The 27170-nt window shown below is 54.1% G+C and overlaps 2 protein-coding genes across 6 annotated transcripts in view; both read right to left on the reverse strand.

Moving 5' to 3' along the window:
* SCG5 (secretogranin V) overlaps window positions 1–6582 on the reverse strand; it is a 31311-nt gene extending 24729 nt beyond the window's left edge. For 2 of the 3 annotated variants that reach the window (XM_068162913.1, XM_068162911.1), the window contains exons 1-2: window positions 6385–6436; window positions 3824–4056 (exon numbers count right to left, since the gene is read on the reverse strand). In XM_068162913.1, the coding sequence (XP_068019014.1) occupies window positions 3824–4037 (214 nt within the window). In that variant the 5' untranslated portion in view covers window positions 4038–4056; window positions 6385–6436. Of the gene's footprint in view, window positions 1–3823; window positions 4057–6384; window positions 6437–6504 lie in introns of those variants that run through there. The other variant, XM_068162912.1, reaches the window with a different exon arrangement.
* A 1945-nt stretch (window positions 6583–8527) lies between these two features.
* Window positions 8528–26800, reverse strand: ARHGAP11A (Rho GTPase activating protein 11A). 3 transcript variants are annotated; one of them, XM_068162908.1, is made up of 12 exons: window positions 26672–26800; window positions 23235–23305; window positions 22815–22911; window positions 21502–21752; window positions 20067–20227; window positions 19806–19952; window positions 17790–17864; window positions 17036–17203; window positions 14697–14832; window positions 13793–13898; window positions 12510–12657; window positions 8528–11319 (listed from the first exon to the last, which is right to left on the reverse strand). In XM_068162908.1, the coding sequence occupies exons 1-12, from the start codon at window positions 26798–26800 to the stop codon at window positions 9752–9754; spliced, it is 3057 nt and encodes a 1018-aa protein (XP_068019009.1). In that variant the 3' UTR covers window positions 8528–9751. The 3 variants fall into 3 exon arrangements, with proteins under 3 accessions (XP_068019009.1, XP_068019008.1, XP_068019011.1); XM_068162907.1 differs by having other exon boundaries at window positions 17036–17236; XM_068162910.1 differs by lacking the exon at window positions 17790–17864.
* Between the last annotated feature and the right edge of the window lie 370 nt (window positions 26801–27170).

Here is a 27170-nt window from a genome sequence, read left to right on the forward strand (position 1 = left end):
AGTGAGAACAGGCTAGCCAGAGACTGCAGAAACACAGCTCCCCATGGCAGATTCCCTCCTGCCAGAGGCACTGCTGAAACACTCCAGGCTGAGGGAGCTGGGGCTGTGCAGCCTGCAGAGGAGAAGGCTCCAGGGGACCTCAGAGCTGCTGCCAGGAGCTGAAGGGATCCTGCAGGAAGGCTGCAGAGGGACTTTCCATCAGGGGGGCTAGAGACAGGCCAAGGGGGAATGGTTTGAAGCTGAGGCAGAGCAGGGTCAGAGTGGAGCTGAGGAAGTTCTTCAGCAGGAGGCTGCTGAGACTCTGGCCCAGGCTGCCCAGGGAGGCTGTGGCTGCCTCCTGCCTGGGGGTGTTTCAGGCCAGGCTGGATGAGGCCTTGAGCAGCTGAGTGTAGCTGAGAGGTGTCCCTGGGCATGGAGGGGAGGTTGGGGCAGCTGAGCTCTGAGCTCCCTGCCAGCCTGAGCCATGCTGGGACTCAGCTGTCTGTGTTACACAGCAGGATTCTGCTCCACTTCCAGTCAGGGCTGCCCTAAGCTTTGGGTTTTGTTTTTCAGGAGGAAGGGAAGACCACATCTAGCTCCTTGCAACACATCCACCCTCTCCTTTTCAGCACTTTAAAGCCAAAAATATGATGATTAACACTGGAAAAAATGTAGATAGCTGAGATGGAAAATGGGCATAATTAGGCCATCTGCCTAGGAGCTCACAGCAACAGCATTGCTGTTACATATAAAGGAAACAAAAAGAGATAATTATTAAGATCTTATTCAGCTGGAAGAGGTCCTGCTGGTAATCACTCAGCTCTGCAAACATTTCAGTGCAATCAGGCTGCTCATGTAAACTGTGGCAGCCTCAAGTTTGGTTCCAGACTCCTAAGCCCCAGAAAAATGCATTGTCCCTGCCAGCACCTCATCTGCAAGTGTATACACAGGAGGGTGAGATGCTGCCCTGCTGCACACCAGTGGTAGCTTCTGGAGCCCTGCCTCAGCCTGAGCCCAGCAGCACTGCTGGGCAGCTGAGGGGGATGCCATCTGAAGCCAGCCACACTCCCTGCAGGCCTGCACTGAGGGAGAAGTTCTGACAGAAGCAGCTGAGGAAGCAAAGCCATCTGCTGTAGGAACACAATAAAGTCACTAAGCTCTCATTGATAAAGCTTTGGGGTGGGTCTGGTTTCTTCTCTTTATGGTGAGGTGCAGTATCAGGACAAGATGAGAAATAGATGCACTGCAAAGCAGTCAGGGCATTGGTGATTGGGTTGAGAGCAGCTCTGCAGGAAGAGCCTTGGGGGTGCTGGGTGCTGAGCAGCTCCCCAGGAGCCAGCAGTGCCTCCTGCAGCCCAGAGGCAGCTGTGTGCTGGGCTGCAGCCAGAGCAGTGTGGGCAGCAGGGCAGCAGAGGGGATTCTGCCCATGGGCTCTGCTCTGCTCAGACCTCACCTCCAATCCTGCCTCCAGTGCTGGTGTCCCCAGCAGGAGAAGGACACAGAGCTGCTGGAGAGAGTCCAGAGGAGGCCACAAAGATGCTCCAAGGGCTGGAGCAGCTCTGCTGGGAGCACAGGCTGAGGGAGCTGGGGCTGTGCAGCCTGCAGAGGAGAAGGCTCCAGGGGCACCTCAGAGCTGCTGCCAGGAGCTGAAGGGATCCTGCAGGAAGGCTGCAGAGGGACTTCCCATCAGGGGGTCTAGAGACAGGCCAAGGGGGAATGGTTTGAAGCTGAGGCAGAGCAGGGTCAGACTGGAGCTGAGGAAGAAGTTGTTCAGCAGGAGGCTGCTGAGACTCTGGCCCAGGCTGCCCAGGGAGGCTGTGGCTGCCTCCTGCCTGGGGGTGCTGAAGGCCAGGCTGGATGAGGCCTTGAGCAGCTGAGTGTAGCTGAGAGGTGTCCCTGGGCATGGAGGGGAGGTTGGGGCAGCTGAGCTCTGAGCTCCCTTCCAGCCTGAGGCAGTCTCTGGCTGTCTGGCAGCACAGGTGGAACCAGGCTGTGACTGGTTTGACATTGGTCACTGCAAGCTACAACCTGAGCCATGGGTGGAAGTCCACACCACTGGCAGCTCAGCAGTTCTCAGTAACAAAGAGCTCCACATCCTGCTCTCCTCTCCACTGCTTTGCCACACAGGCAAAACTTGCCCTTGGCAGTGGTGCCTCAGGAGGGTAGCTCAGGAGTGAACCTCCCTCCCAGCATGGTCTTTAGCATCAAAGTCCTATTTTGCTGTGGCACATTCCCATCACTGCTGAACTTCTTTCTTCCCTTTCCCCTTAGCTTCCCCTCCTGACACCCTGTAGTTGTGTTTCTAAGCACTTGCACCAGAGCTACTCCCCAGTGCAACTGTGCTGTGGAAAGCCCACAGGTGAATGAATCCTCCAGAAGCTGAACCCTTGCCCTGAGGCACTCTCCAAAGCCCTGCAGCTGCTCTACCTACAGCTCAGCCATAAATTGCCTGCTGCTCAGATGGACAGCCCTGGGAACACCACTGGCAAGGCCTCTCCCAGTCCTCCTCACTGCTTCTGCCAGGCAACATCTGTGCTACAGGCACAGGGGTCTTGCTGAAACATTACAAGCAGGGCCCTGTTCCCTGCCCAGCTCTGCTCACCTCCTTGCACACTGGCCAAGAAACCTCTGGGGTGCAAGCAAGCTGTTAGGATCTCAGCAGCAGCAGAAGCATTCTCCCACAACATCCTGAAGGGCTGGTTAGCAGAGCAGAGGTTGGAGCTCCCTCCTCCCCTGAGGAAGTTCTGCTTCTACAGCACGGGATCGAATCCCACACAGCATGGAAGCTCCAAGCTCCTCTCAAGCAAGCAAACAAACAAACAGCAGTGCAGAGGTGGCAGTGTGGGTACCACACTGAGCAGTACACTTCAGTATCACATCAGTGACTCCTTGGAGTCCCTGTTTCAGATGCATCCTCAAACCCTTGCCAGACCTGGACAGGCTGCAGAGCTGGGCTGAGGAGAACCTCAGCAGGTTCAGTAAGGCAAAGTGGGAGGTCCTGCACCTCACTCAGGGCATTGCAGACACCAGTCCAGGCTGGGGCACGATGAGAGTGAGAAAAGGGCTTGGGGGTGCTGGGGGGGAGAAGCTGGACAGGAGCAGGCAGGGTGAGACTGCAGCACAGGAGGCCAAGGGCAGCCTGGGCTGCATCCAAAGCAGTGCAGCCAGAGATGGAGAGAGAGGATCCTGCCCCTCTGCTCTGCTCTGGGGAGACCTCACCTGGAGCACTGCATCCAGCTCTGGAGCCCTCAGCACAAGAGAGACATGGAGCTGATGGAGCCCAAACCTGAGCTCTGAGCATTCATCACAGCAATACAGAGCTGGGGGGGCTGCTTGTGGGCAGAGAGCAGCCCTTGGGCCCTTTCCACCCCCTGCTGAGGGAGCCCTGCCTGCTCCAGCCCTGGAGAGCTCCATGTGTCAGGTTTCTCCCTGCACCTCAGACAATGCTGCAAACGTTTGTTCCCTCCTGCTCTGCAAAGGTTCCTGAACATCCCCCTGAGCTGTGGGCACTTCAGCTCCCTCCATGTGAGATGTGTGACACATCTATGCAGCTCTTGGTGGTGGTGGGGGTTAGCAAGCCTGCTGTTCTGAGGAAGTGGGGAGCAGACACTCCTAAGGCAACACAACCTTTCTTCCTGCCAAGCCTGTACATTAAAACCCTCTGCTGCTGCCAAAATCAATACCTGGAGGAAGAGAAAAGATGGATGATGGGTTTATAAAGCCCAGCTCCTCAGCCAGCAACACAGAGAAGAGCCCCAGCTCAGGCTACCCTCCAGCTACATGCAAAGCAGTGATTGCCACCAAAGGATGCCAGCCAATTCTCCATGCAGCAGGAGGGAGCTACCTTCAATGCTCTGAGGCCCGACCACGTTCGTAGCCTGGTGCGCTGGGTATTCCACCCGGGGCCTGGCGATGCCCAGCTGCTCCATAACCCCATGGAGCAGCCTCTGAATGTCTGCTTCAGAAACCCTGTCCGGGGTCCTGGGGCTGTGGCTAAAGGCTGAGGCCAGTCCACAGGCCAGTAGAAACACCACGTTGCAAAGCCAAGGAGCTGGCATCCTGGCAGCTGCTTGTAGCCTGTGGAGAAAGAAGATGGTTTGATCAGCAGGGAGAGGAGAAACACTGCTGCCCAGCTGCAGAGCACTGAAAGTCACAGGCCAGTGGGAACAACTGGGTCCCTTGGGGATGTTCAGCCTGGAGAAGAGAATCACAGGAGCAGAGGAGGTTAGGGGTTGGAAGGGACCTCTGGAGAACATTGAGTCCAAGCCCCTGCCAGAGCAGGAGCAGAGAACCCAGCACAGGGCACACAGAACACATCCAGATGGGGCTGGAAAGGCTCCAGAGAAGGAGACTCCACAACCTCTCTGGGCAGCCTGCTCCAGGGCTCTGGGACACTCACTGTAAAGAAGTTTCTCCTCATGCTGAGCTGGAACCTCCTGTGCTGCAGTTTCCATCCACTGCCCCTTGTCCTATCCCAGGGTGCAGCTGAGCAGAGCCTGTCCCTGTCCCCTGCCTCCTGACCCTCAGCCCTCAGCTATTGATAGCCATTGATCAGATCCCTCTCAGCCTTCTCCTCTCCAGACTGAACAGCCCCAGGGCTCTCAGCCTCTCCTCCCCAGGCAGTGCTGCAGTCCCTTCAGCAGCCTTGGAGCCCTCCCTTGGCCTCTCTCCAGCAGATCCCTGTCCCTCCTGAGCTGGGCAGCCCAGAGCTGGATGCAATATTGCAGGTGAGGTCTCAGCAGGGCAGAGTAGAGGGGAGGAGAACCTCCCTAGCTCTGCTGGCCACACAGAGAAAGCTCTGCAGAGATCCATAGCAGCCTTCCAGTACCTGAAGGGAGCCTACAGGAAATCAGGGCAGGGACTATTTACCAGGGGCTGTGGTGACAGGACAAGGGGCAATGGTTTCAAACTGGAGCAGGGTAGATTTGTATTAGACCTTAGGAAGAAGCTCTTTACTGTGAGTGTGGTGAAGCCCTGGAACAGGTCTCCCAGAGAAGCTGTGGACACCTCATCCCTGGCAGTGTTCAAGGCCAGGCTGGATGAGGCTCTGAGCAGTCTGGTCTAGTGGGAGATGACCCTGCCCATGGCAGGGGGGTTGGAACTAGCTGATCTTTAAGGTCCCTTCCAAGTCTGACAAGTCTATGGTTCTAAGAAACATCCTGCATGCACGTGAGGAATAAGTTCTGATCTTACTGCTTCACATCACAGTTTGCTACCACAGCTCCACAGGGCTCTGGGCAACCTGATCCAGTGGAGGATCCAGTCAGCAGCTGCTGACTGCAGAGGAGATTGGACTGGATGAGCTTTGGGGGTCCCTTCCAACCCAGACCATCCTGATGCTGTGATGCTAGGGGCAGCTGGCAACCTAAGGCAGCTGCAACAGGGAAGGGAGAAAACAGTGTGGGTAGGTTTTTGCCTTCTAAACCAAATCCATTAAGCAGCAAACTGCAGAAACCCATTTTCTGGGTTGCATTTGCCCCTAATCTTCACCAACTACCCCTGCACCCAACATGGCTGTGCTGCTTCCTTTAAATTGAAGACATTTCCCCACCCTATGTGTGGGAGCTGTTTCCTGAAGCCCTGGGCTAACAGCAGGGGACTCCTCAGGCAGGAGCTGTGTTTTCCAAGCTCTATTCCTGCACTGCCTGGAAACCAAGGGGCTAGGAACTGCTGAGCAACCCAGCCTGTGTTTAATTTGTACCTTAGGACCTCCCTGCTCCATATGGCATCACCACCCCACGCAGAGGCTTCGTTCTCTTGACTCCTGCTTCATGGAATCACAGAGCTGTCAGGGCTGGAAGGGACCTCAAGGCTCAGCCAGTTCCAACCCCCTGCCATGGGCAGGGACACCTCACACCACAGCAGGTTGCTCACAGCCACATCCAGCCTGGCTGCAAACACCTCCAGGCAGGAGGCTTCCACCACCTCCCTGCGCAGCCTGCGCCAGATGCTGAACCGCTGCACAGTGGCGTTTGATGATCAAAACCAAAACACACCCCCAAAGAACCCAACCCCTTCCAGCCCTGACGGTTCTGCGGGTCTAGGAGATGGATCTGGTTTGGTGCTTCCACCTTCCGCCGCTCCAGGCGCCCCACGCACAGCACCTGACAGCGGCTGGGCAGCACAAACGGCTGCAAGCCGCAGAGCCGCAATCCCTCCCCGCACGCCCGGCTCGGCTCGGCACGGCTCGGCTCTGCTCAGCCTCCCCCCAGCGCCCACCCCGGCTCCCCCCTGCCCCGGCCGCGCACAACGGCGCTGCCGCACCGCCCCGCAGCTCCCTGCAGAGCCCGCCCGCAGCAGGAGCCTTAACCCCGCTCCCTCCCCCCGTGCCCGCTCGCACCGCGCCGCCGGAGCCGCCCAGGCCCCGCTCCGACCCCGCCGGGCCCCCGGCAGCCCCGCACTCACCTCCCGCTGCCGGCGCTGCTCTGCGGGGCCCGCGGCTCCTCGGCCGCGCATCCTCCCTGCGCAGCCGCGGCCCCTCCCCAGCCTCCCCCCGCCCGCGCCCTGCCGGCTGCCCGCAGGTACCTGCTGGTCGTCCCTCTCTTGCTGCAAGGGTTGGCCAGGGTAAGAAGCTGACGCCAGGCTCGGTGGAGGTGTCCAAGATCACAAAATGATCGAGGCTGGAAAAGACCTCCGAGATCGTCGAGTCCAACCTCTGAGCTAACACCACGACAGCAGCGACCCCCTGCCTGTTTACCTCCCTGTTCAGCTAAACACAGCCCTCTGAGGAATGAACTGAAAATGGCTGATTGATGGATGAACAGCAACAGAAACGCAGTTGTGCCTGCCCGGGGCTGCGGCTGCCTCCCGAGAATGACACAAACAACAGTTCACTTAGGGAATTGCCTAGCTGCAGGTTTAGGAGAGGGAAGCATAGAATGTTAGGGTTGGAAGGGACCTCAAGGATCAGCCAGCTCCAACCCCCTGCCACGGCCAGGGACACCTCACACTACAGCAGGTTGCTCACAGCCACATCCAGCCTGGCTGCAAACACCTCCAGGCAGGAGGCTTCCACCACCTCCCTGGGTAGCCTGTGCCAGGCTCTCACCACCCTGATGGGCAACAACTACTTCCGCACATCCAGTCTGGATCCACCCATTTCTAGTTTTACTTCATCCCCCCCAGTCCTATCACTCCCTGACACCCTCAAATGTCCCTCCCCAGCTGTCTTGCAGCCCCCTTCAGATACTGGAAGGCCACAATTAAGTCTCCTGGGAGCCTTCTCCTCTCCAGCCTGAACAACCCCAACTCCCTCAGTCTGTGCTCACAGCAGAGCAGCTCCAGCCCTCTGCTCATCCTCATGGCCCTTCTCTGGACACCTTCCAGCACCTCCAGATCCTTCCTGTCCTAGGGCTCCAGCACTGGCCCCAGAGCTCCAGCTGTGGTCTCAGCAGAGTGGAGCAGAGGGGCAGAATCCCCTCCCTGGCCCTGCTGGCCACACTTCTCTTGCTGCAGCCCCGAGAGCCAAGGAGAGCCTGGGCTGCAAGTGCTCACTGCTGGCTCCTGTTGAGCTTTCTCCTCCACCAGCACCCCCAGGTTCTTTTCTCAGAGCTGCTCTCAAGCCAGTCCCTGTTGGTGCTTGGGAATACAGTACCACACAACACAGCTAAAAGTTTACTCAGGGAATTGCCTAACTGCAGGTTCAGGAGATAACCTGGCAACCATCACTCCCTAAGCAGGTGGCAGGTCTCCAGGCTCAGCAGCTCCATAGCAGCCACATGAGAGGTTAGCAAAAAGCCAACTAGAAAGGGACCTTGCTGAATGAAGTGGCCACAGAGTCCTTTCTAAAGGCTGTTTTATACCCACCTGCTGCTGAACTGAACAGGACATGGCCCACATGAGAGTAACTACAGAACAGCTCTGAGCTTCTACCCCAGGAACCAGAAGAGGAAAGCTGAAAAGCTTCCCACAAAATAAATACATGGAAATGCAAAGTTGAGGAGGTTCAGGACTAGATCTCTTCTAATCCACCACAAAAAGCATTATAAAAACATCATAAGGACACAGAGCTGCTGGAGAGAGTCCAGAGGAGGCCACAAAGATGCTCCAAGGGCTGGAGCAGCTCTGCTGTGAGCACAGGCTGAGGGAGCTGGGGCTGTGCAGCCTGCAGAGGAGAAGGCTCCAGGGGGACCTCAGAGCTGCTGCCAGGAGCTGAAGGGATCCTGCAGGAAGGCTGCAGTGATAGGACTGGGGGGATGGAGCAAAACTAGAAGTAGGTAGATTCAGATTGGATGTTAGGAAGAAGTTGTTCCCCAGGAGGGTGGTGAGAGCCTGGCACAGGTTGCCCATGGAGGTGGTAGAAGCCTCCTGCCTGGAGGTGTTTGCAGCCAGGCTGGATGTGGCTGTGAGCAACCTGCTGTGGTGTGAGGTGTCCCTGCCCATGGCAGGGGGTTGGAGCTGGCTGAGCCTTGAGGTCCCTTCCAGCCCTGACAATGCTGATTCTGAGTGAGGTAGCTCAGGTGAGCTGGAGGTTGCCAGCAGCTGCCTGAGCTGGGGCAATTCAGCTAGTGAACTAGTAGAGACGTGGAGTGAGGAAGCAAGAACTGTTTCTTTCATTAACACATCACTTCAGAAGCTCAGAGGCCTTTTACTTCCTGCTACCTGCTGTTGGCCTTTTGCTAGTTGTGAGGATCATGAATGATGAGCTCTACCCTTGTGTGATTCTAAGAAACATTACTCAGGATGAAGCAGAAGAGCCAGAACAGAACCACTTCTGCCTGGAGCAGTTTCAGGCTTCCTGAGTTTTGATGTCCACAGTCTGCCACACAACACCACAACCTAAGTTGAAGTCATAGGAGAAGAGGAGGCTCAGAAAAAGGGACAAAGGCCCTGGTTTTATTAAAACCAAAAGTACCCAATGCTTTTGGCTCCTCCCTTTTGCCAAGAAGCAATCTGCACCTACAGGGGAGCTAAAGGAACAGTTTTCAAGGGTTTAAATAATTTGTACAGCTGATGACAGACAAACAGTTTCCATTCCAAGAGATGTAAACATGTGCTTGTGCAAGTCACCTTTTGACAAGGCTATGGCTTCTTACATTCGAGGCTTGCAGCCTTCTCAGCCTCTGAAAGCTGCATTCTCCCCCCAAAATAAGTTAAAAACCATTCTTTCAGAGTCAGACAAAAGAGTTTGCTGCTTGTGACTGAAAATCCTTGGTACCTACTGCTCCATGAACCTCAAAGACTTTTTTCCCCCCCTTTCTGAATCAACCCAAACCTTTTTGCTTTTGTTTTAAACCTAAGTATTCTCCACAGCCAAAATAGTCTCCAGCAAGGATGGCTCCAGATTTATCCCCCCAGAAAGAAACCAAAACTGAACTGAAGCAGAGCTGGTGCAAGGCCCAACTGAAAGCAGTGCTACAATACTCTTCAGGCTAAGCAGCCAATCTATTCAACCACCACTACTCATCAGGAAGGATTTTCCTTCCACCTCTTTGCAATCTAGGACAGTTCCTGACTTGGTATTTAGTCTTACTGCTGCACCCCCAAAAAAATATCAGGGGGGAGATGCAACTTGTTGGGGGGGGGGGAAGCTGAGGGAATCCACCAGGAGCTCTGACACCAACAGAGCAGGCTGGGGTTGAGGTGGCCAGGCTCTGGCTGGCATTTACACCAGGTTCAGGAAATTAAGACAAAGCTCAACATAAGTTTGTAAACTCAACATAGTAATTAAAGAAGGGGCAGCAAATGGGAGCTGGAGAGAATTAAAACCCGTAAATGGGTAAGAAATTGGATTTCCCAGAGGCCAGCCAAGCTCCAAGCAGCCCTTTTGGTCTTACAAGTCTACTGGCTTTGCAGCTGGCAGCAGTTTCACTTGAGCTATTGGGTTCTTCGGAGAGCCTCTGTAACGACCTCTGGCTTTTCCTGAGGCACTTCTTGTGATGGTGGATTTCCCTGGGGCAGCCTCTGGCCCATTTGCCTGAGCTCTGCAAGTGGATTTCACCGGGTCCCGGTTGGTTAGGTCTTCCAGGACAGCCTTTGGGGGGGGAAGAGTCACTTTCTGCTCGCTGAGCCCCGCGGCCCTGACAGCAGCGTCAGCGCCGCCTGGTGGATTTAAGGGCCTGCACCACAGTTTGGGTGGAAAATCCAGCTGCTGCTGAGACCCAGAAACTTGGTCAGATGAACCGAGTGGCAGAGGCAGAGAATCCTTGGGGGGATTCTCTGTGCAGGAGGACAGTGCAGAATCACAGCTCAAGGACTTCACCAGCGGCGAACCGACCTCGCCGGCTTTCAGCAGCCGAGAGCTTCCCTGGGGCCTGGTAGCCTCCAGCAAGGAGTTGATTCTTCTCACAGACTGCCTCACAGGGGTTCGTTGGAACTTGAGAGGGGGTTTGGTTTTGCTTGCAGAGCTTGGATCCTTCAGAGAAAGCTTGTTGAACCACTGGATGTGGTCAGAAACCTTCCCGTGGTCAGGGAGAGCGGACGTCCCGGGCTGAGCTTTCTCAGCCTGCGTGTGCTGGTCGCCTGCTCCGCTTTGTGACTGAGGCACCGGCAGAGCAGGGAGCTGTGCCACCACAGGACCTCTGGTGGCCTCCTCTTCCAGAGGACAGCAGTTTACCCTGCAGTTTTCAGCTGCTTGTGAGTGTGTTAATTCTGTTCCCTCTCTCCTTCCCAAGGAATGCAGTTTGTTTAAGCTGTCTCTTGATGATCTCTTCTCCCCAGTCAGCTTCTCTTCCCTGGCCAGTACTTGAGGGCCAGCAAGGTCTGTTACACCTTTCACAGCTGCTGTTGGGAGCTGCAGTTCAATTGCAAGAGAAGTTTTGAAGCTTCTTTTCTCCAAAGCTTTCACTTCATCTCTTCTTGCCTGCTGTGTGTCACCAGCAGAAGTTTGACTGGCTTGGAGCAAAGGCTCTCTGGGTTTTGTGCTTGCTGCAGATTCAGAAGCTTTTTCAGCTGATAATTCTTCCTCCTCTGAGCTGAGCTTCCTGAGGCATGGCCTTGCATTTAATGTTTCACCTGCTCCACCTGAGAAGGAAGATTTGGCAGCCCCTGTCAAGTTGTGAAGGCTGCCTCCAGATGCAGAGAAGGCTTCCTTCACTTTCAGGAGCGTTTCTGCAGCTGAGTTACTTTCATCTTCATGAACCCAAAGCTCTAAGCTGTTCTCTTCTCTGCTTGCAGTGCTGGCTTTAAATTCACCTGCAACACCTGTGGGCTTTCCAAACACCAAGCCAGGTTCTGATAAACCAGCTCCTGGTTTGGAGTGTCCTGGCAAAATTCCCTCCTCATTCCTGCTCACCACTTGAGCAGCAGTCACGGGAGGACTGCACCACGACATCCGGTGAGCTTGGCTGTGACACTTTGGGGCCAGCAAGTTCTCCTCTGACTTGCTCACGTTCTTTGAACCTGCAAACCAAGTAGCAGTGTTTAAAACAAGCCAGCCAACCATAGCCTGTGGGTTTAAGTGGTCATGACAGGCACAATTCTCTTTAAACCCCCTAATTAGCAAGGCAGCACTGAGTTTAACAGATGCTCCCTTAAGCAATGCAAAGAAAAGCTTCTAACATTAAGAAGTGAAATCACAACTCCTCTTGCTTAGCTCAAACAAAGAACAACCAAAATACAGCAGAAAGCACAAACCTGTCCTCAAACCAATTCACCTTCCCCAGGAGCCACTAACATTCAAGTTCACTTTTGCCCTACTAGCTAGAAGCACTTTTAATCAAACTGCTGTCAGGCTGTGCTGCCATCCAGCCAGAGCTGGGCAGGCAACAACCTCATGAAGGACAAATGCAGAGTCCTGCATCTGGGCAGCAATCACAGCAGGCACCAGGACAGACTAGGGCTCATCCTGCTGGGAAGCAGTGCCAGGGAGAAAGACCTTGGAGCCCTGCTGGACAGCAATGTGCCCTGGGGGCCAAGAGGGCATCCTGGGGGGCAGCAAGAAAAGTGTGGCCAGCAGGGCTGGGGAGGTTCTGCTCCCCCTCTGCTCTGCCCTGCTGAGACCACAGCTGCAATCCTGTGTCCAGTGCTGGGCTCCCCAGGTCAAGAGAGACAGAGACCTGCTGGAGAGAGTCCAAGGGAGAGCCAGGAGGATGCTCAGGGGACTTGAGCATCTGCCTTGTGAGGAGAGATTGAGAGCCCTGGGGCTGTTTAGGCTGGAGAAGGCTGAGAGGGATCTGATCAATGTCTATCAATATCTGAGGGCTGGGGGTCAGGATGAAGGTGCCAGGCCCAGTTTGCTGGTGCCCAGTGACAGGCCAAGGAACACCAGGGACAAGCTGGAACCCAGGAGGCTCCACCTCAACAGGAGGAGACACTTCTGTATGGTGAGGGTGGCAGAGCCCTGGAGCAGGCTGCCCAGAGAGGTTGTGGAGTCTCCTTCTCTGGAGCCTTTCCAACCCCACCTGGATGTGCTCCTCTGCAGCCTGCCCTGGGTGATGCTGCTTTTGTCAGGGGATTGACCTCAGTGGTCTCTGGAGGTCCCTACCAGCCCCTAACATGCTGTGGTTCTGTGCTCTCCTACCTTTTTCCATCAAGGGTTTCTTTTGCTTTACAGCAGGAAAGGTTTTCCTCCTTGCTTTTCAGATGCTTACCTTTCTTGGGGAACTTCTCACTGACACATGGGCTGAAGAAGGCCTCTGCTGTGGCACACTCACTCCTGCTTTCCAAGCCTTGCTGACTTGCCAGTCGCCTGCCGATACTTTCAGACCTGCTACCCCCTGCACCTCCTGGCACAGCATTCTGGGAAGGAACAAAAGCTCTTCACTACCTTCCCAGAAACTTCTAAGGAGGAATCTCATCTACAGAGCAACCTCTAGCAAAAGGCTATGCAATCCAGCCACACAGCAGCCTTGTCCTGGCTCTGTTTCATCTTCCCTTGGCTCTCTCTAGACCCAACCTGCCTGCAGTAAGGTAGGCTCTGAACAGTGATCCTGTGCATAGGCTCTGGAACAGCAGAGCCTGAGGAACTGAGACATCTGCTGATCACAAGTGCAGTGGGTTAACCCAGCTGGCAGCTCCCATCCAGCCAGTTGCTCACTTCCCAGCAGGATGAAGGTTAAGGATTGGAGAGGCAAAAGGGAGGTGGTGAAGGGAATTAAAAATACTACCAAAACTCCACAGCCAGAAGTGAGCCAGGAGCAGTCACTGATGAGCAGGGCAGTGCTCAGCCAGCCCTCAGGGGGCTACTGGGAAAAAACTAACCCCATCCCAGTTTCATTGGCAAGTCCAGTTCTGGGCTCCCCAGCAGGAGGAGGATACAGGGGAGTTGGAGTGAGAGTAGGGCCATGAGGAAGACCCAAGGGCTGGAGCAGGACAGGCTGAGGGAGCTGGGGGTGTGCAGCCTGCAGAGGAGAAGGCTCCAGGGGGACCTCAGAGCTGCTGCCAGGAGCTGAAGGGATCCTGCAGGAAGGCTGCAGAGGGACTTCCCATCAGGGGGTCTAGAGACAGGCCAAGGGGCAATGGTTTGAAGCTGAGGCAGAGCAGGGTCAGACTGGAGCTGAGGAAGAAGTTCTTCAGCAGGAGGCTGCTGAGACTCTGGCCCAGGCTGCCCAGGGAGGCTGTGGCTGCTGAAGGCCAGGCTGGATGAGGCCTTGAGCACCTGAGAGGTGTCCCTGGGCATGGTGGGGAGGTTGCAGGAGATGTTCAGAGGTCCCTTCCAGCCTGAGCCATTCTGTGATTCTCTAGCATGTGGAATATTTCCCTGGGTCAGTTTGTCTGCTGTGCCCTCCCCAAGCCTCTTGCCCCATCCCAGTCAAGCTCAGCAGAAGCTGCTCTGTTACTGCTCTGAACACAAGCCTGGAGGGTGTTGCACTGGAGAGGCAGCAGTGCCCAGCACTCCAGGGGGAGCAGGCAGGGGGAGCAGCAGCATCCTTACCATCTCTCTGCTTTTACCCAGCCCAAACTTCAAGCGCAGCGACCTGCGAACCATCTCTTTGCGGCTGACCTTGGGGGAGAAGCAGCCTGTCCTGCCGGACTCAGCCCTGCAAGAGGGGACACAGACACCTCCTCAGCCTGGCAGGGCAAGGCAGGCAGCCCAGCCTGCCCACAGGGCCACTTCCTCTGCTTCTGCTGCCCCTTTGCCCTCCTTGCCCAGCATTGCCAGCTGCTACACCAGACCTTACTGCGTGTGCAGCACTGTTTCACCACGCTGCAAGAGCTGGGGGGTTAGAACAGCTACAACTATCTGCCCAGGGATGGGGGGGAAGAGGGGAAGCCAGCCCCAGGGATTGGGGGGGGGGGAAGAGGGGAAGCCAGCCCCAGGGATTGGGGGGGGGGGAAGAGGGGAAGCCAGCCCCAGGGATTGGGGGGGGGGAAGAGGGGAAGCCGGCCCCAGGGATTAATTTCAAGTTAAAATTAAAGATGAAAAGGGAAAAAAAGACTTAGCTTCAACTATTATTAACTATGAAAGGATAATTTTAAACTTAAAACTGAAGATTAAAAGAAAAAGATGAAAGACTCCAATGAAATGATTATTGGAAGCATCAAAAGATTTTAAGTGACAAGATTAAACATGAAAGATTAAAATTAACTTACAAGGTTGACTCTGAAAAAGATTTCAGGTTAAAAATGAAGATCAGAAGGAAAAAGATGAAAAGTTAACTTAAAAGATGATTATAAGAAGCTTTTAAAGAGGGATTGAGATTTTACAGATCATTGTAGGGTGGACTCAATGATCTCAAAGGTCTATTTCAAGCTGGTTAATTCTACTCAAAGGGCCCAGCTCTACCTTCCCAGTTGAGCTCTGCTTTCTGGGAGGTAAGGCAAGAGCTGTGAGGTACCTGTATAACTTCTTGCTTGCATGCCTCTTGCTTCTCCTGTTCCCTGTACCATTCAAGTTGGTTTCACCACCAGTTGAAGGAGACAGTGAGGTTTGTGATGACTCAAGAGACACACAAGGGCTTCCTTCAAACTGAACTGCAGGAGCAACACCACAAAAATCAAATCACATTTACATCAGCTCAAAATAGTGACTTATCTCCCCCACATAAAGCCTTGGGAGTTAACACAATAGAAAATAGGTTTTTAAACAGCACAGCTGGTTTGCTTATTTCATAGAACCACAGAATGGCTTAAGATAGAAGGAGCTCAGCTGCCCCAACCTCCCCTCCATGCCCAGGGACACCTCTCAGCTACACTCAGCTGCTCAAGGCCTCATCCAGCCTGGCCTTCAGCACCCCCAGGCAGGAGGCAGCCACAGCCTCCCTGGGCAGCCTGGGCCAGAGTCTCAGCAGCCTCCTGCTGAACAACTTCTTCCTCAGCTCCAGTCTGACCCTGCTCTGCCTCAGCTTCAAACCATTCCCCCTTGGCCTGTCTCTAGACCCCCTGATGGAAAGTCCCTCTGCAGCCTTCCTGCAGCTCTTGGAAGGCAGCTCTGAGGTGCCCCTGGAGCCTTCTCCAGGCTGAGCAACCCCAGCTCCCTCAGCCTGTCCTCATAGCAGCCTTCCAGGTACTGGAAGGCAGCTGTAAGGTTCCCCCTGGAGTCTTCTGTTCATGGAGTGCTGGCTGACATTACTTTGCCTTCCACTTTTACAGTGAAGTGGTTGCCTGTAGCGTGCAGAGACAGGGCTGGGTTGCTCTTAACTGCATGCTGCTGCTCACTACCTCAATGAACTTTCCACACTGCTATCCTCAGCTAAGTCCCTCAAGTGTAGGAGCTTAATAGGAAAAATGCTTCTGTCTTAAAATGATTTGCTGTGTGGTCTTGCACATAGCCAGAGCAGTTAGAGCACCAGTGAGAGAGCTGCTGGTCTACTCAACTTTGTCCAACAGATGCATGACTACCTTCACCAAGAGTTCCTGCTTCAGTTGGGGGCTCCCCAGAAACCAGAACTTTAAGGGGAGTATGAAATGATTTAACAAACAAGAGGGAGGCATTTTATACAACTGAACTGGGGGGAAGAATTAACCTTTTGGCCAAGCAGAGCAAAGACATTCCCAGGTTGGCTAACTTCAGTTGGCCAAACAAAACTGCAGTAGATCTGCAGAGGAGCCTGACAGTTGGGAGCACTCTGGTAGCATGCAGAGGGATTAAAGCACTGTCAGAAGTAAAAACTTGTTCTAGAGAGTTCTTAGATTGCTTAGCATCTATAAACCAAGAGGCAATTAGATTAAAGAGAAAGCATTTCTAATAGCTACAATTGCATTCCACAGAGCTAAGGCTCTGGTGGGGCTCCACAGGCCTGCAGGGACAGGACAAGGGACAATGGCTTCAGAGTAGAGCAGAGCAGATTTACATTGGGTGTTAGGAACAAGTTCTGCACCAGGAGGCTGCTGGAACACTGCAACAGGTGTTTGAGGCTCCATCCCTGGGGATATTCAAGGTGAGGCTGGACAGGGCTGTGAGCAACCTGATACAGTGGAGGATGTTCCTGCTGAGTGCAGGGGGGGTTGGACTGGAGGAGCTTTGGAGGTGCCTTCTAACCCAGAGCATTCTGTGATTCTAAGGCCAGCTAGTTAAGCATTTAGGAGACAGCAGCAGGATACAGCTCTCAAGGTTGGAAGCACAGGCTGTCTTCATGGATTTCTGTGCTGAGACAGGAACAGAGCTATAACACTGGTGATAGAGAAGGACTGAAGGAAGGTGGAAGGACAGCAGGGCTGCAGATTTGCAAGAGCAAGGGAGCAGAAGAGGAGAAAGAGCTTTCCTTCTGCCCAATGCATGTAGCATGACATTCAGTGATGATGACAGACTAGTTTGTCAGAGCAACACCATCAAGGGAAGGTTGCCAGTGACTGCCTAAGAACAGAAGCCTGTATGTTTAAACTGAAAGCCATGAACAAGCATTTCACAGCAAGCATCAGGTTGAAAGTGACCTCCAAGCTCATCCAGTCCAAGCTTCAACCCAGCACCGCAGGGTCAACACCAAACCGTGTCCCTAAGCACCAGAGGCTGCTTGAACACCCCCAGGGATGGCGACTCCAGCACTGCCCTGGGCAGACCATTCTAATGCTTGAAATCCCCTCCAGTGAAGAAATACTTCCTAATATCCAGCCTGAACCTCCCCTGGTGCAGCTTGAAACCCTTTCCTCTGCTCCTGTCTCTTATCACCAAGGAGAAGAGGCTGGGCCCTCCTGGCTCAAGCAGTAAGGGGACAAGAAAGAAATGAAGGCACTGTACCTGATGCTGGTGTTGAACTGATGTTAAAAATGCTGCTTGGCAACAACTCAAAAGCAAAAGTGTGCTTAAAAGATCTTCTCTTCTTGCTGGACAAGGCCTGGGAGCAATCAGTTGGAAGCTTACGCTTGGTGCTTGGAGTAAGGACCACGGGAGTCACCGAGGGGAGGACTGGAATTGAGAGAGCAGAGTCTGCAGTGACAGCTTCAAAGGGGGAGAGGTCACACAAACAAAGAGTTGTTTTGTTTGCTTTCTCTTAAACTCTGAAAGAAAAAGGGTTGTGAAAGCTTGGAGACAATGCATGCAGCCTGAGCAGGCTAAGCAGGCAGGGAGAGCTTAGAGCCTGGGGGGTTATTTGGTTATTTCTTTGCAAGCTGGAGTACCAGAACAGCAAATCCATGACCGGGGGGGAAGAAGTGGAGTCATCCTCTGTAAGCTAAAGAGACAGCCAGAGAGAAAGGATTCCAGTCCTGGCAAACTCATTCCCAAGATGACAAAAGGCTGCAGCACTGCACCAAAGCCTTAGTGTGCATGAGGTGAGAAGCCCGAGTTCAGCTGTGCCATCCTAGAAGCACTGCTGCAGGCATGGGGCTGCTCCAAGCACCAGAGGAACTGCAGCATCCTCAACAGCTCTGTAGCTATAGTCACAGCTGCAAGCAGATTGGACTACTGGGAGGTTTTTAGGGCTTAGAATGTAGCTGGCAGATCCTGAAGATACTGCCTGGGCTTTACTGAGTACAAACAGACCAATACCTACCCCTTCTGTCTGGCTGAGGTGTAGTGGAGGGGGTTCTGCTAGATTTAATTTTACTCAGTGCTCCACTAACAAAATCTGAAATGCAAGACACACCAAGCAGTCAAAGGTCAAGATGAGGCTGGTCTTGCTCTGTTTGCAGCTCCAACTTGCATTAAAGAAACCAACCAAACCTCTGTTCAGAGAGTCGTGCTCCTCACCACCACTTCCTCTGTGGCTTTCACAGAACCTGGGGAATTCTTTGCCTGAACAATTAGGGGTTTATGTTTCCTTTAGAAAATTCATAGATCTGTGGAATGGTTTAGGTTGGAAGGGAGCTTGAAGATCATCCAGTTCCAACACCCCTATCACAGGCAGGGAGACCTTGCACTAGCCCAGGCTGCTCAAGGCCTCTTCCAACCTGGCTTTGAACACCTTCAGGGAGGGGACATCCACAACCTCCCTGGGCAAACTCTTCCAGTGTCTCACCAACCTCACTGTTAATTTCTTCCTCATCTCCAGTCCAAACCTGCCCTCCTCAAGCTTCAATCCAGTCCTTCTCATCCTGTCACTGCAAGTCCTTGTAAAAAGTCCCTACCCAGCTTTCTTGGAGCCCCCTTCAGGTAGGGGAAGGCTATTAGGTCTCCCCAGAACCTTCTCTCCTCTAGGCTGAACAGCTCCAACTCTCACAGCCTGTCCTCATAAGGGATGTTCCCCAGCTCTCTGATGACCTTTGTGGCCTACTCTGGACCCTTTCCAGGAGTTCAGAGTATCACAGTATCACCAAGGTTGGAAGAGACCTCAAAGACCAAGTCCAACCTGTCACCACAGACCTCATGATGCTGGGGGCACCAGAACTGGATGCAGTGCTTCAGGAGGGGTCTCAGCAGAGCAGAGAGGCAGAATCACCTCCCTGTCCTGCTGCTGTCACTGCTTTCCGTGCAGCCCAGCACACAGCTGCCTTCTGAGCTCCAAGCAACTGTTGCTGACCCTTTACTCTGCTCCTGTGAGACCCCATCACAAATACTATGTCCAGTTCTGCTGTCCCCAGGAGGAGAAGCACACAGAGCTGCTTGAGTGAATTGAGAGAAGGGCCACAAAGATGATCCAAGGGCTGGAGCAGCTCTGCTGTGAGCACAGGCTGAGGGACCTGGGGTTGTTCAGCCTAGAGAAGGCTCCAGGGGCATCTCAGAGCTGCCTTCTAATAAATAGCTCAAGAGATCCTGCAGGAAGGCTGCAGAGGGACTTTCCATCAGGGGGTCCACAGACAGGCCAAGTGGGAGTGGTTTGAAGCTGAGGCAGAGCAGGGTCAGACTGGAGCTGAGGAAGAAGTTCTTCAGCAGGAGGCTGCTGAGACTCTGGCCCAGGCTGCCCAGGGAGGCTGTGGCTGCCTCCTGCCTGGGGGTGTTGCAGGCCAGGCTGGATGAGGCCTTGAGCAGCTGAGTCTAGCTGAGAGGTGTCCCTGGGCATGGAGGGGAGGTTGGGGCAGCTGAGCTCTGAGCTCCCTTCCAGCCTGAGCCATTCTGGGATTCTAAACTATGACAGAGCATAATACACTTGAACCCACAAATTCCTCTAATTCAACACACACACAGTTTATCTCTCTGCCTTCTCATGTAAGATCTGTGAATGTCCACATATCATTTCAAACCCAGCCAGAAAAGTAGTTAAAGATCTTTATCAATGTTCTGCAACAGGATCTGAGGTTGGCTCAACAAAAATCCAGCTTCCCAAAAGCTGCAGACAAGCAGAAGAGCTTCTTTGGTAGACAACAAAGTCTCTAGAATAAACCCAGAGTGCAGCTAGAAGAGAATCAGAGAATTGTTAGGGTTGGAAGGGACCTCAAGGGTCTAGTCCCAACCCCCCTGCCAGTGGCAGGGACACCTCCCACCAGATAAACTGCTGTGGCTCACTGCAGTCTTAGAGATGATGCAAGTCAAGCCCAACAGCTTCCCCATTCTGGGTGTAAAAGCAGCAAGTGCTCAGGATCAGCACTCCTGACAGCCTTTAGCTGTCACAACTTTCACACCACAGACCTACCTCCAACACTCCTGTGCCTCCTCTTCTTACAGTCACTGGGAGATTCATTCTCACTGTCTTCATGGCCCCACAGGGAGGGAGTAGATTGAGAGGCATCAACACCTAACATTGCAGGGATCTTCTCCAAGATGAAGTCTGGCACTTGTCCTAAATTAGTTGAGGGGGGGATGGGGAAAAGAAGTGATTTTAGAAGTTGCAAAGAACAGCTGCATCACACAGGTTTGCACAGCAAGAGGTTTCTGTGGCTGTTGGTCACGTTACCAATTTCTGCTGCGTGCTCAATGAGTGTCTGCACCACAGCAGCCTGCAGGCGAAGCTTCCGTTCTGTCCCCGCTGACATCTTCTCACTCTCAGTGCAGTGCAAGAGGTTGGGAGCAAAAATCACTGCCAGGTTACTGCTATCCATTCTGTTTTCCTTGGATCTTAACAAGAGAAGGGTTGTGTGTGGGGGGGTTAATGTCTATATATACATAAGTTATAAGGATGCAGGCAGTGGAGAGAGAAAGGAAACAAATGGAGCTGGGAAACCAAAGAAGGAAACACTCAGGTGGGTGCTCACAAAGCAAGATCAGGTGCCCACATGAGTGTTAGAGCAAGCAAGGGGATACAGATCTCAGCCAGCTTTGAGGAATACAAATGATCAGGTTAGATCACCATAAGCAGACCCTCCTTTTGCTTTTTAGAAGCATACAGCTGTGAAAGAAGGGAGCAAAGTCAAACCTCCAGCAAAACACAAAACACCTTGGGTTCCTGAAGGGACAGACCACCAGAGAGCAGCTGCAGCTAAGGAGGTTTAAAGCCAAAAACCAGCCACAAAGTTACCTTGGCAGGCTGGGCAGAGTCCAAGGGCAGGAGACTGAACACATCCAAGTGCCAGGTTCTGCACACTGCCCACAGCAACCCCAGGCAGTGCTACAGGCTGGGGGCAGAGTGGCTGAGAGCAGTGAGGCAGAGAGGGACCTGGGGGTGCTGGTTGATAGTAGGCTGAACATGAGCCTGCAGTGTGCCCAGATGGCCAAGAAGGCCAATGGCATCCTGGCCTGCATCAGGGACAGTGTGGCCAGCAGGGGCAGGGAGCTCATCCTGCCCTGTGCTCAGCACTGGTTAGGCCACACCTTGAGCCCTGTGTCCAGTTCTGGACTCCTCAGGTTAGGAAAGATGTTGAGCTGCTGGAAGGTGTCCAGAGAAGGGCAACAAAGCTGGGGAGGGGTCTGGGGCACAGCCCTGTGAGGAGAGGCTGAGGGAGCTGGGGTTGCTTAGCCTGGAGAAGAAGAGGCTCAGGGAGACCTTCTTGCTCTCTGCAACTACCTGAAGGGAGGTTGTAGCCAGGTGGGGGTTGGTGTCTTCTCCCAAGCACCCAGCACCAGAACAAGAGGACACAGTCTCAAGCTGTGCCAGGGGAGATTTAGGCTGGATATGAGGAAAGAGTTCTTCCCAGCAAGAGAGATTGGCCATTGGAATGTGCTGCCCAGGGAGGTGGTGGAGTCCCCATCCCTGGAGGTGTTTAGGAAGAGCCTGGATGAGGCACTTAGTGCCATGGTTTAGTTGATTAGATGGTGCTGGGTGATAGGTTGGGCTTGATGATGTCTGAGGTCATTTCCAACTTGGTTAATTCTATCCTATTGTACAGCAGTTGCCTGAAAAGTGAAGGCATTCAAGGAATGGGGAGCTGTTGCCAAGCTCTCCTTACACTGACCTTAGGGACACTGTCCTCAGGAAGTTGAAGAAGTATCTCAAAGCATCAATGGTCCTGTCTGCCATCAGACAGGACAGCAGCACAGTGGCAGCTCTCTTCTCATCTCCCAGCTGCTGAGCTTTGAAAAGGCCTTCCTGCAGGTGGGGTGGAAGGATGGGCTCTGGCAGCTCCCTGAAGAACTGCTTGAGAAGCCCTGCAACATCACATGGCAGTGCAGCTGACAGGCAGTTTTCACCTTGATCCAGTTTACTCTGAAATCATTCAGAAGAGACATGATTGGAAGGGCTTTAAGATACCATCAGAGCCCTAAGTTAGGCATCATCCCTCTGGCCCACAGCAGAGCAGAGTCACATCATTCTCAGTTTCAGCTCTGTCATGACCTGTCAGACTCTGGCACCCACAGCAGATGCAATGCTGCAGTCATGTAGAGGTTTCCCATGCCTGCATCCTGCTGGGAGAGCACAGCCAAACAAATGTCCTCACAATGGGCAGGGGGAGCAACAGCCAACAAGTTTGTTCAGCCCCAAGTACCTTCCCAACACCTGGGGAGCTGAAAAGCTTCCCAGAAGGCTAAAGGAAAAGGCAGAGTTCAGCAGGTTCTGGTCTAAATCTCCTCTCATTCATCATAAATCACCAAAAGGAGCAAGTTCAGGAGAGGGCCAAAAAGGTGATCCAGGGGCTAGAGCCCCTCTGCTGTGAGGACAGGCTGAGGGAGCTGGGGTTGCAGTCACGGAACTGTCAGGGCTGGAAGGGATCTCAAGGATCAGCCAGCTCCAACCCCCTGCCATGGGCAGGGACACCTCACACCACAGCAGGTTGCTCAGAGTCCCATTGTTCAGTCTGGGGAAGGCTCAGAGCTGCCTGCCAGGAGCTGAAGGGATCCTGCAGGAAGGCTGCAGAGGGACTTCCCATCAGGGGGTCTAGAGACAGGCCAAGGGGGAATGGTTTGAAGCTGAGGCAGAGCAGGGTCAGAGTGGAGCTGAGGAAGAAGTTCTTCAGCAGGAGGCTGCTGAGACTCTGGCCCAGGCTGCCCAGGGAGGCTGTGGCTGCCTCCTGCCTGGGGGTGTTGAAGGCCAGGCTGGATGAGGCCTTGAGCAGCTGAGTGTAGCTGAGAGGTGTCCCTGGGCATGGAGGGGAGGTTGGGGCAGCTGAGCTCTGAGCTCCCTTCCAGCCTGAGCCATTCTAGGATTTCAGTTTCTGAAGCAGGCACTGTTATCAGTCTGCTTCCACTATTAAGGCCCAAATGTGACTGAAAAGGCTCCAAAAGCTAAGCCATGCAGATTCAAACCCAAGCCAAAGCCTTCAGTGAGTACCTTTAGAGCCTTCAAACGAAGCAGAGACCCAGACTTCCTGAAGAGCCCCTCGGTGTGAACGTGTTCTTCCAAGTACTCACAGGTATCCACAAGAAAGCTGAGGAGAAGGGAACAGTAACACTTCTGACCCTCAGAATAAACCTTGGCAGGTTAGCCCAGGAAAACTGCTTCATAGCTAGAGCTTCATTCAGAGGAGTTCCCCCCAGTGACAAGAGGAGTAAGGAAGTAAAACTGAATGGGAGCTGTGGCTCCAAATCCCCCACCTAAACTTCTGCCTCCCTACTTCCCCAACTGAAACTGTTCTGATGTGCCCCAGAAGCTTTAGCAGGCCTGGAATAAATACCCTGTTCCTCTGACAAGAGTTCAGTGCTACAGAGAGAGCAGAGTGAGCACACATCTAAACAGGGAGTGTTCATTTACCTGGGGACGTAACCATACTCTGGCACCAGTGACTGTGGCAAGGCATGGAAACAAACTCCAAAGATCTTACCCTAAAATGCAAAAGTAAATGAGTGTTATTCCAAAGCTGATAGCATTACCAGCTGCAGAGTCAAGCACCCACAAAGTGCAAACAGAAGGGTGGTTAAGGCAAAAAAGAAAGGCCTTCAGATAAGGCAGATCAGAGGCATTGTCATCCCTAGGTACCTGAGCCCAGGCAGATTGTGGCTAGAGTGAACACCCTGGAGTACTGCCAGAGGGCAGGAAGGGTTTCTGCAGCATGCTTTGGGGGTTGGAGTAGATGATCTCTGAGAACCCTTCCAACCTCTGCCATGAAGACAGAGAGAGTTAGGGTTGTGCAGTCTGGAGGGGAGAAGGCTCCCAGGAGACCTAATTGTGGCCTTCCAGGATCTGAAGGGGGCTACAAGAAAGCTGGGGAGGGACTTTTGAGGGTGTCAGGGAGGGATAGGACTGGGGGGGATGGAGCAAAACTAGATTCAGATTGGCTGTGAGGAAGAAGTTGTTCCCCATGAGGGTGGTGAGAGCCTGGCACAAGTTGCCCAGGGAGGTGGTGGAAGCCTCCTGCCTGGAGGTGTTTGCAGCCAGGCTGGATGTGGCTGTGAGCAACCTGCTGTGGTGTGAGGTGTCCCTGCCCATGGCAGGGGGGTTGGGACTGGCTGAGCCTTGAGGTCCCTTCCAGCCCTACCAAGCCACTCCATGCTTTTCACTCTTTATATGATAAAGAGTCACTGTCATTATGAGATCCCCAAGTCAGACAGACAGGCTGGTTTGGAGTTTCACCTTTGGAACCTTACCTCTTCAAATGGACTGACTCTTATTTTCCTTAGAAAGCAAAGCACAACATTGATGAAATAACTTTGTGGTTAAGTCCCCCCTGCTCTTCCCCCCATCATCTGAGGCCCTGAGGAGGATTAAACTCAACAGAACAGTCTGGAAAGCTGTTCAGAACTCACAACTTTTTGGATGAGAAAGCTAAGTGTGAAACTCTTGCCCTACAGCAAGGCCTCAGAGTATCTGTTACACAGAGCCAAGCCAACCCTTCACTCATTACCACTGATGCTTACCTGCAGGGGGGTTTTTAAATGCTTATCTGAGGTCACTGCAGAGTTGTCTCAGCTATAACCCCCCAACATTTCACCACAGCCACTTGTGCTTTTCATTTCACATCTATTTTCTAGTCACAGAGCACATGAGCCAGGTCCTGCCCCAGCCCAAAGCGGATTGGGACCATGCTCAGCTCATTAGCATATGCAAACATTCAGTCATTTAGAGATTAAATTCAAAGTGCTGCCCACGATGGGGAAATAGTTAAACAATAACTCACTCATATCTGTCCCACAGAAAGCAAGCACAAGATAAAGAGAGAAGCAGCATTCATTTGCCACTGTATTCCAGGTTGCTACTCAGAGTGCATATGAAGACAGTTAACTCCAAGATGCAGTGTGCTCGTGGCTTTGGTCAGGACTTGAGAGTGGTCCATGCTTGGGAAATTAAGAGTCCACTTCATCAGTGTCCTGCAAATGGCTTCACTGTTGTTAGCAGCTGACAGCCAGGATGATACTTCAGTTTTAAACCAGAGTCCTGAGACAGAGAAGTCCCTTTTTCCTCTCAAGGCGTTCAAAGGAGGTCTTTAACAGGACAGATTCCATTCCTCTGAGCACAGGCAAGTCACAGCCAGATCTGTCTGCATCAGAACACCCCCTAGACATGTCTTAGCACTTGGAGATAATGTCCTCCAAACAAAAATCTAAGGAACTAAGTAAAAGCAAATGCATAAAGCTTTTAGAAGCTGCAACAGAGCCATGCACTCCAAGAGAGAAAACAACAACTAGGATCTCAGAAAGCCAACCACATCCTGGCTGCAGCAAGAGAAGTGTGGCCAGCAGGACCAGGGAGGGGATTCTGCCCCTCTGCTCCACTCTGCTGAGACCACAGCTGGAGCTCTGGGGCCAGTTCGGAGCCCCTAGGACAGGAAGGATCTGGAGGTGCTGGAAGGTGTCCAGAGAAGGGCCAGGAGGATGAGCAGAGGGCTGGAGCTGCTCTGCTGTGAGGACAGACTGAGGGAGTTGGGGTTGTGCAGGCTGGAGAGGAGAAGGCTCTGAGGAGACCTAATTGTAGCCTTCCAGTATTTGAAGGGGGCTACAGAAAAGCTGGGGAGGGACTTTTAAGCGTGTCTGGGGGGAATGGAGTAAAACTAGAAACGGGGAGATTGAGATTGGCTGTTAGGAAGAAGTTGTTCCCCATGAGGGTGGTGAGAGCCTGGCACAAGCTGCCCAGGGAGGTGGTGGAAGCCTCCTGCCTGGAGGTGTTTGCAGCCAGGCTGGATGTGGCTGTGGGCAACCTGCTGTGGTGTGAGGTGTCCCTGCCCATGGCAGGGGGTTGGAGCTGGCTGAGCCTTGAGGTCCCTTCCAAGCCCTAACAATTCTATGATTTAAATTCCACAGCGAGAGACATTAGGCACAAGGAAGAGTAACAACCTCTTGTCGAGAGCAGAGACACGCCGCACGTTGGAGAGGATACCGAGCAGGCCAACAAAGAGGAAGGGAGCGCAGCCACCATCTGCTCTGCCTTGCACCGCTCCGGTCCGCGGGGGGCGGCGGGGGCGCAGCAGCACCGAGCCACTGCCGCACCAAATCACAGCGAGGCTTAGCTACCCAGGCGGCAGGCTGGAGGACTCGCCTGAGGACAAAAACGACTCCAAAACGATTCTCCCCGCTTGCGGGGATTAAAGGGTTTCCCCGCGGGAGGAGCTGGTGCCCTGGCAGGGGCTGGCAGCAGCAACAGAGCTGCGGCAGCGTCACGGAGCCGAAGGGCAGCTCCCAGGCCCGGGTGAAACTCACAGCACACAGAGCATTAGAGGCTGGAAGGGACCTCCACAGAGCATCCAGCCCAACCCCCCTGCCAGAGCAGCATCACCCAGGGCAGGCTGCACAGGAAGGCATCCAGGTGGGGTTGGAAAGGCTCCAGAGAAGGAGACTCCACAGCCTCTCTGGGCAGCCTGCTCCAGGCTCTGCCACCCTCACTGTCAAGAAAAAGAGCTTGGCCCCCTCCACTTGGCCCCCAGCTATTGTCAGGCATTGATCAGATCCCTCTCAGCCTTCTCTTCTCCAGACTCAACAGCCCCAGGGCTCTCAGTCTCTCTTCACAGGGGAGATGCTCAAGTGCCCTAAGCATCCTCCTGGCTCTCCCTTGGACTCTCTCCAGCAGCTCTCTGTCTCTCTTGAGCTGGGGAGCCCAGCACTGGACACAGGATTGCAGCTGTGGTCTCAGCAGGGCAGAGCAGAGGGGGAGCAGAACCTCCCTCGAGCTCGAACCTCCGCGCTCTGCCCCCACGCCGCGGAAGAGCGCCAGGCAGTCGGTGCCCTCCCTGAGAGGTCGGCGCTAACAGCCTCACTTACCTCCGTAGCCGCAGCCGCCGGCTGCTTGGCCCCCGCCAGGCAGCTCCCGCTCTTCACCTTGATCCCGTAGGAGGCGCGGAGCTCCTCCAGCACCGCCAGCCGCACCAGCTTTCCCCTCTGCTCCGCCATCCCAGCGTCCCCCCACGCCTCCCGCCCTTCTCTCCCCAGCCCCCTCACACCCTGCTCGGTGCCATCGCGACACCCCCACTAACGCCAGGCCGAGCCCAGCCCCCTCCCGCACCGCCGGTAACCGCCTGGCTCAAATCCAGCGCTCGCACCTCTGATTGGTCCGCTTGCCGTTCGAAATCAGGCCCCCGCCGCCCAACGGCCGGCCCGGGGCTGCCCCTACGCCGCCTGCTTCCTGTGCCGCCTCTCAGCCGCCTGAGGCCTTGCGCGCTGCCTTCCGGCGATCGCTGTGGCTACCCAGAGGCCCTCGCGCCAGGGTAGCGGCGTGGGGGCGCCGTGGGGGGATGCGGAGCGGCGAGCCGGGGACGGCGTC

This window comes from Melanerpes formicivorus, unplaced genomic scaffold (genome assembly GCF_026170545.1).
Source record: "Melanerpes formicivorus ecotype bairdi unplaced genomic scaffold, bMelFor1.0.p_v2 SCAF_68, whole genome shotgun sequence".
Taxonomy (NCBI): Eukaryota; Metazoa; Chordata; class Aves; order Piciformes; family Picidae; genus Melanerpes; species Melanerpes formicivorus.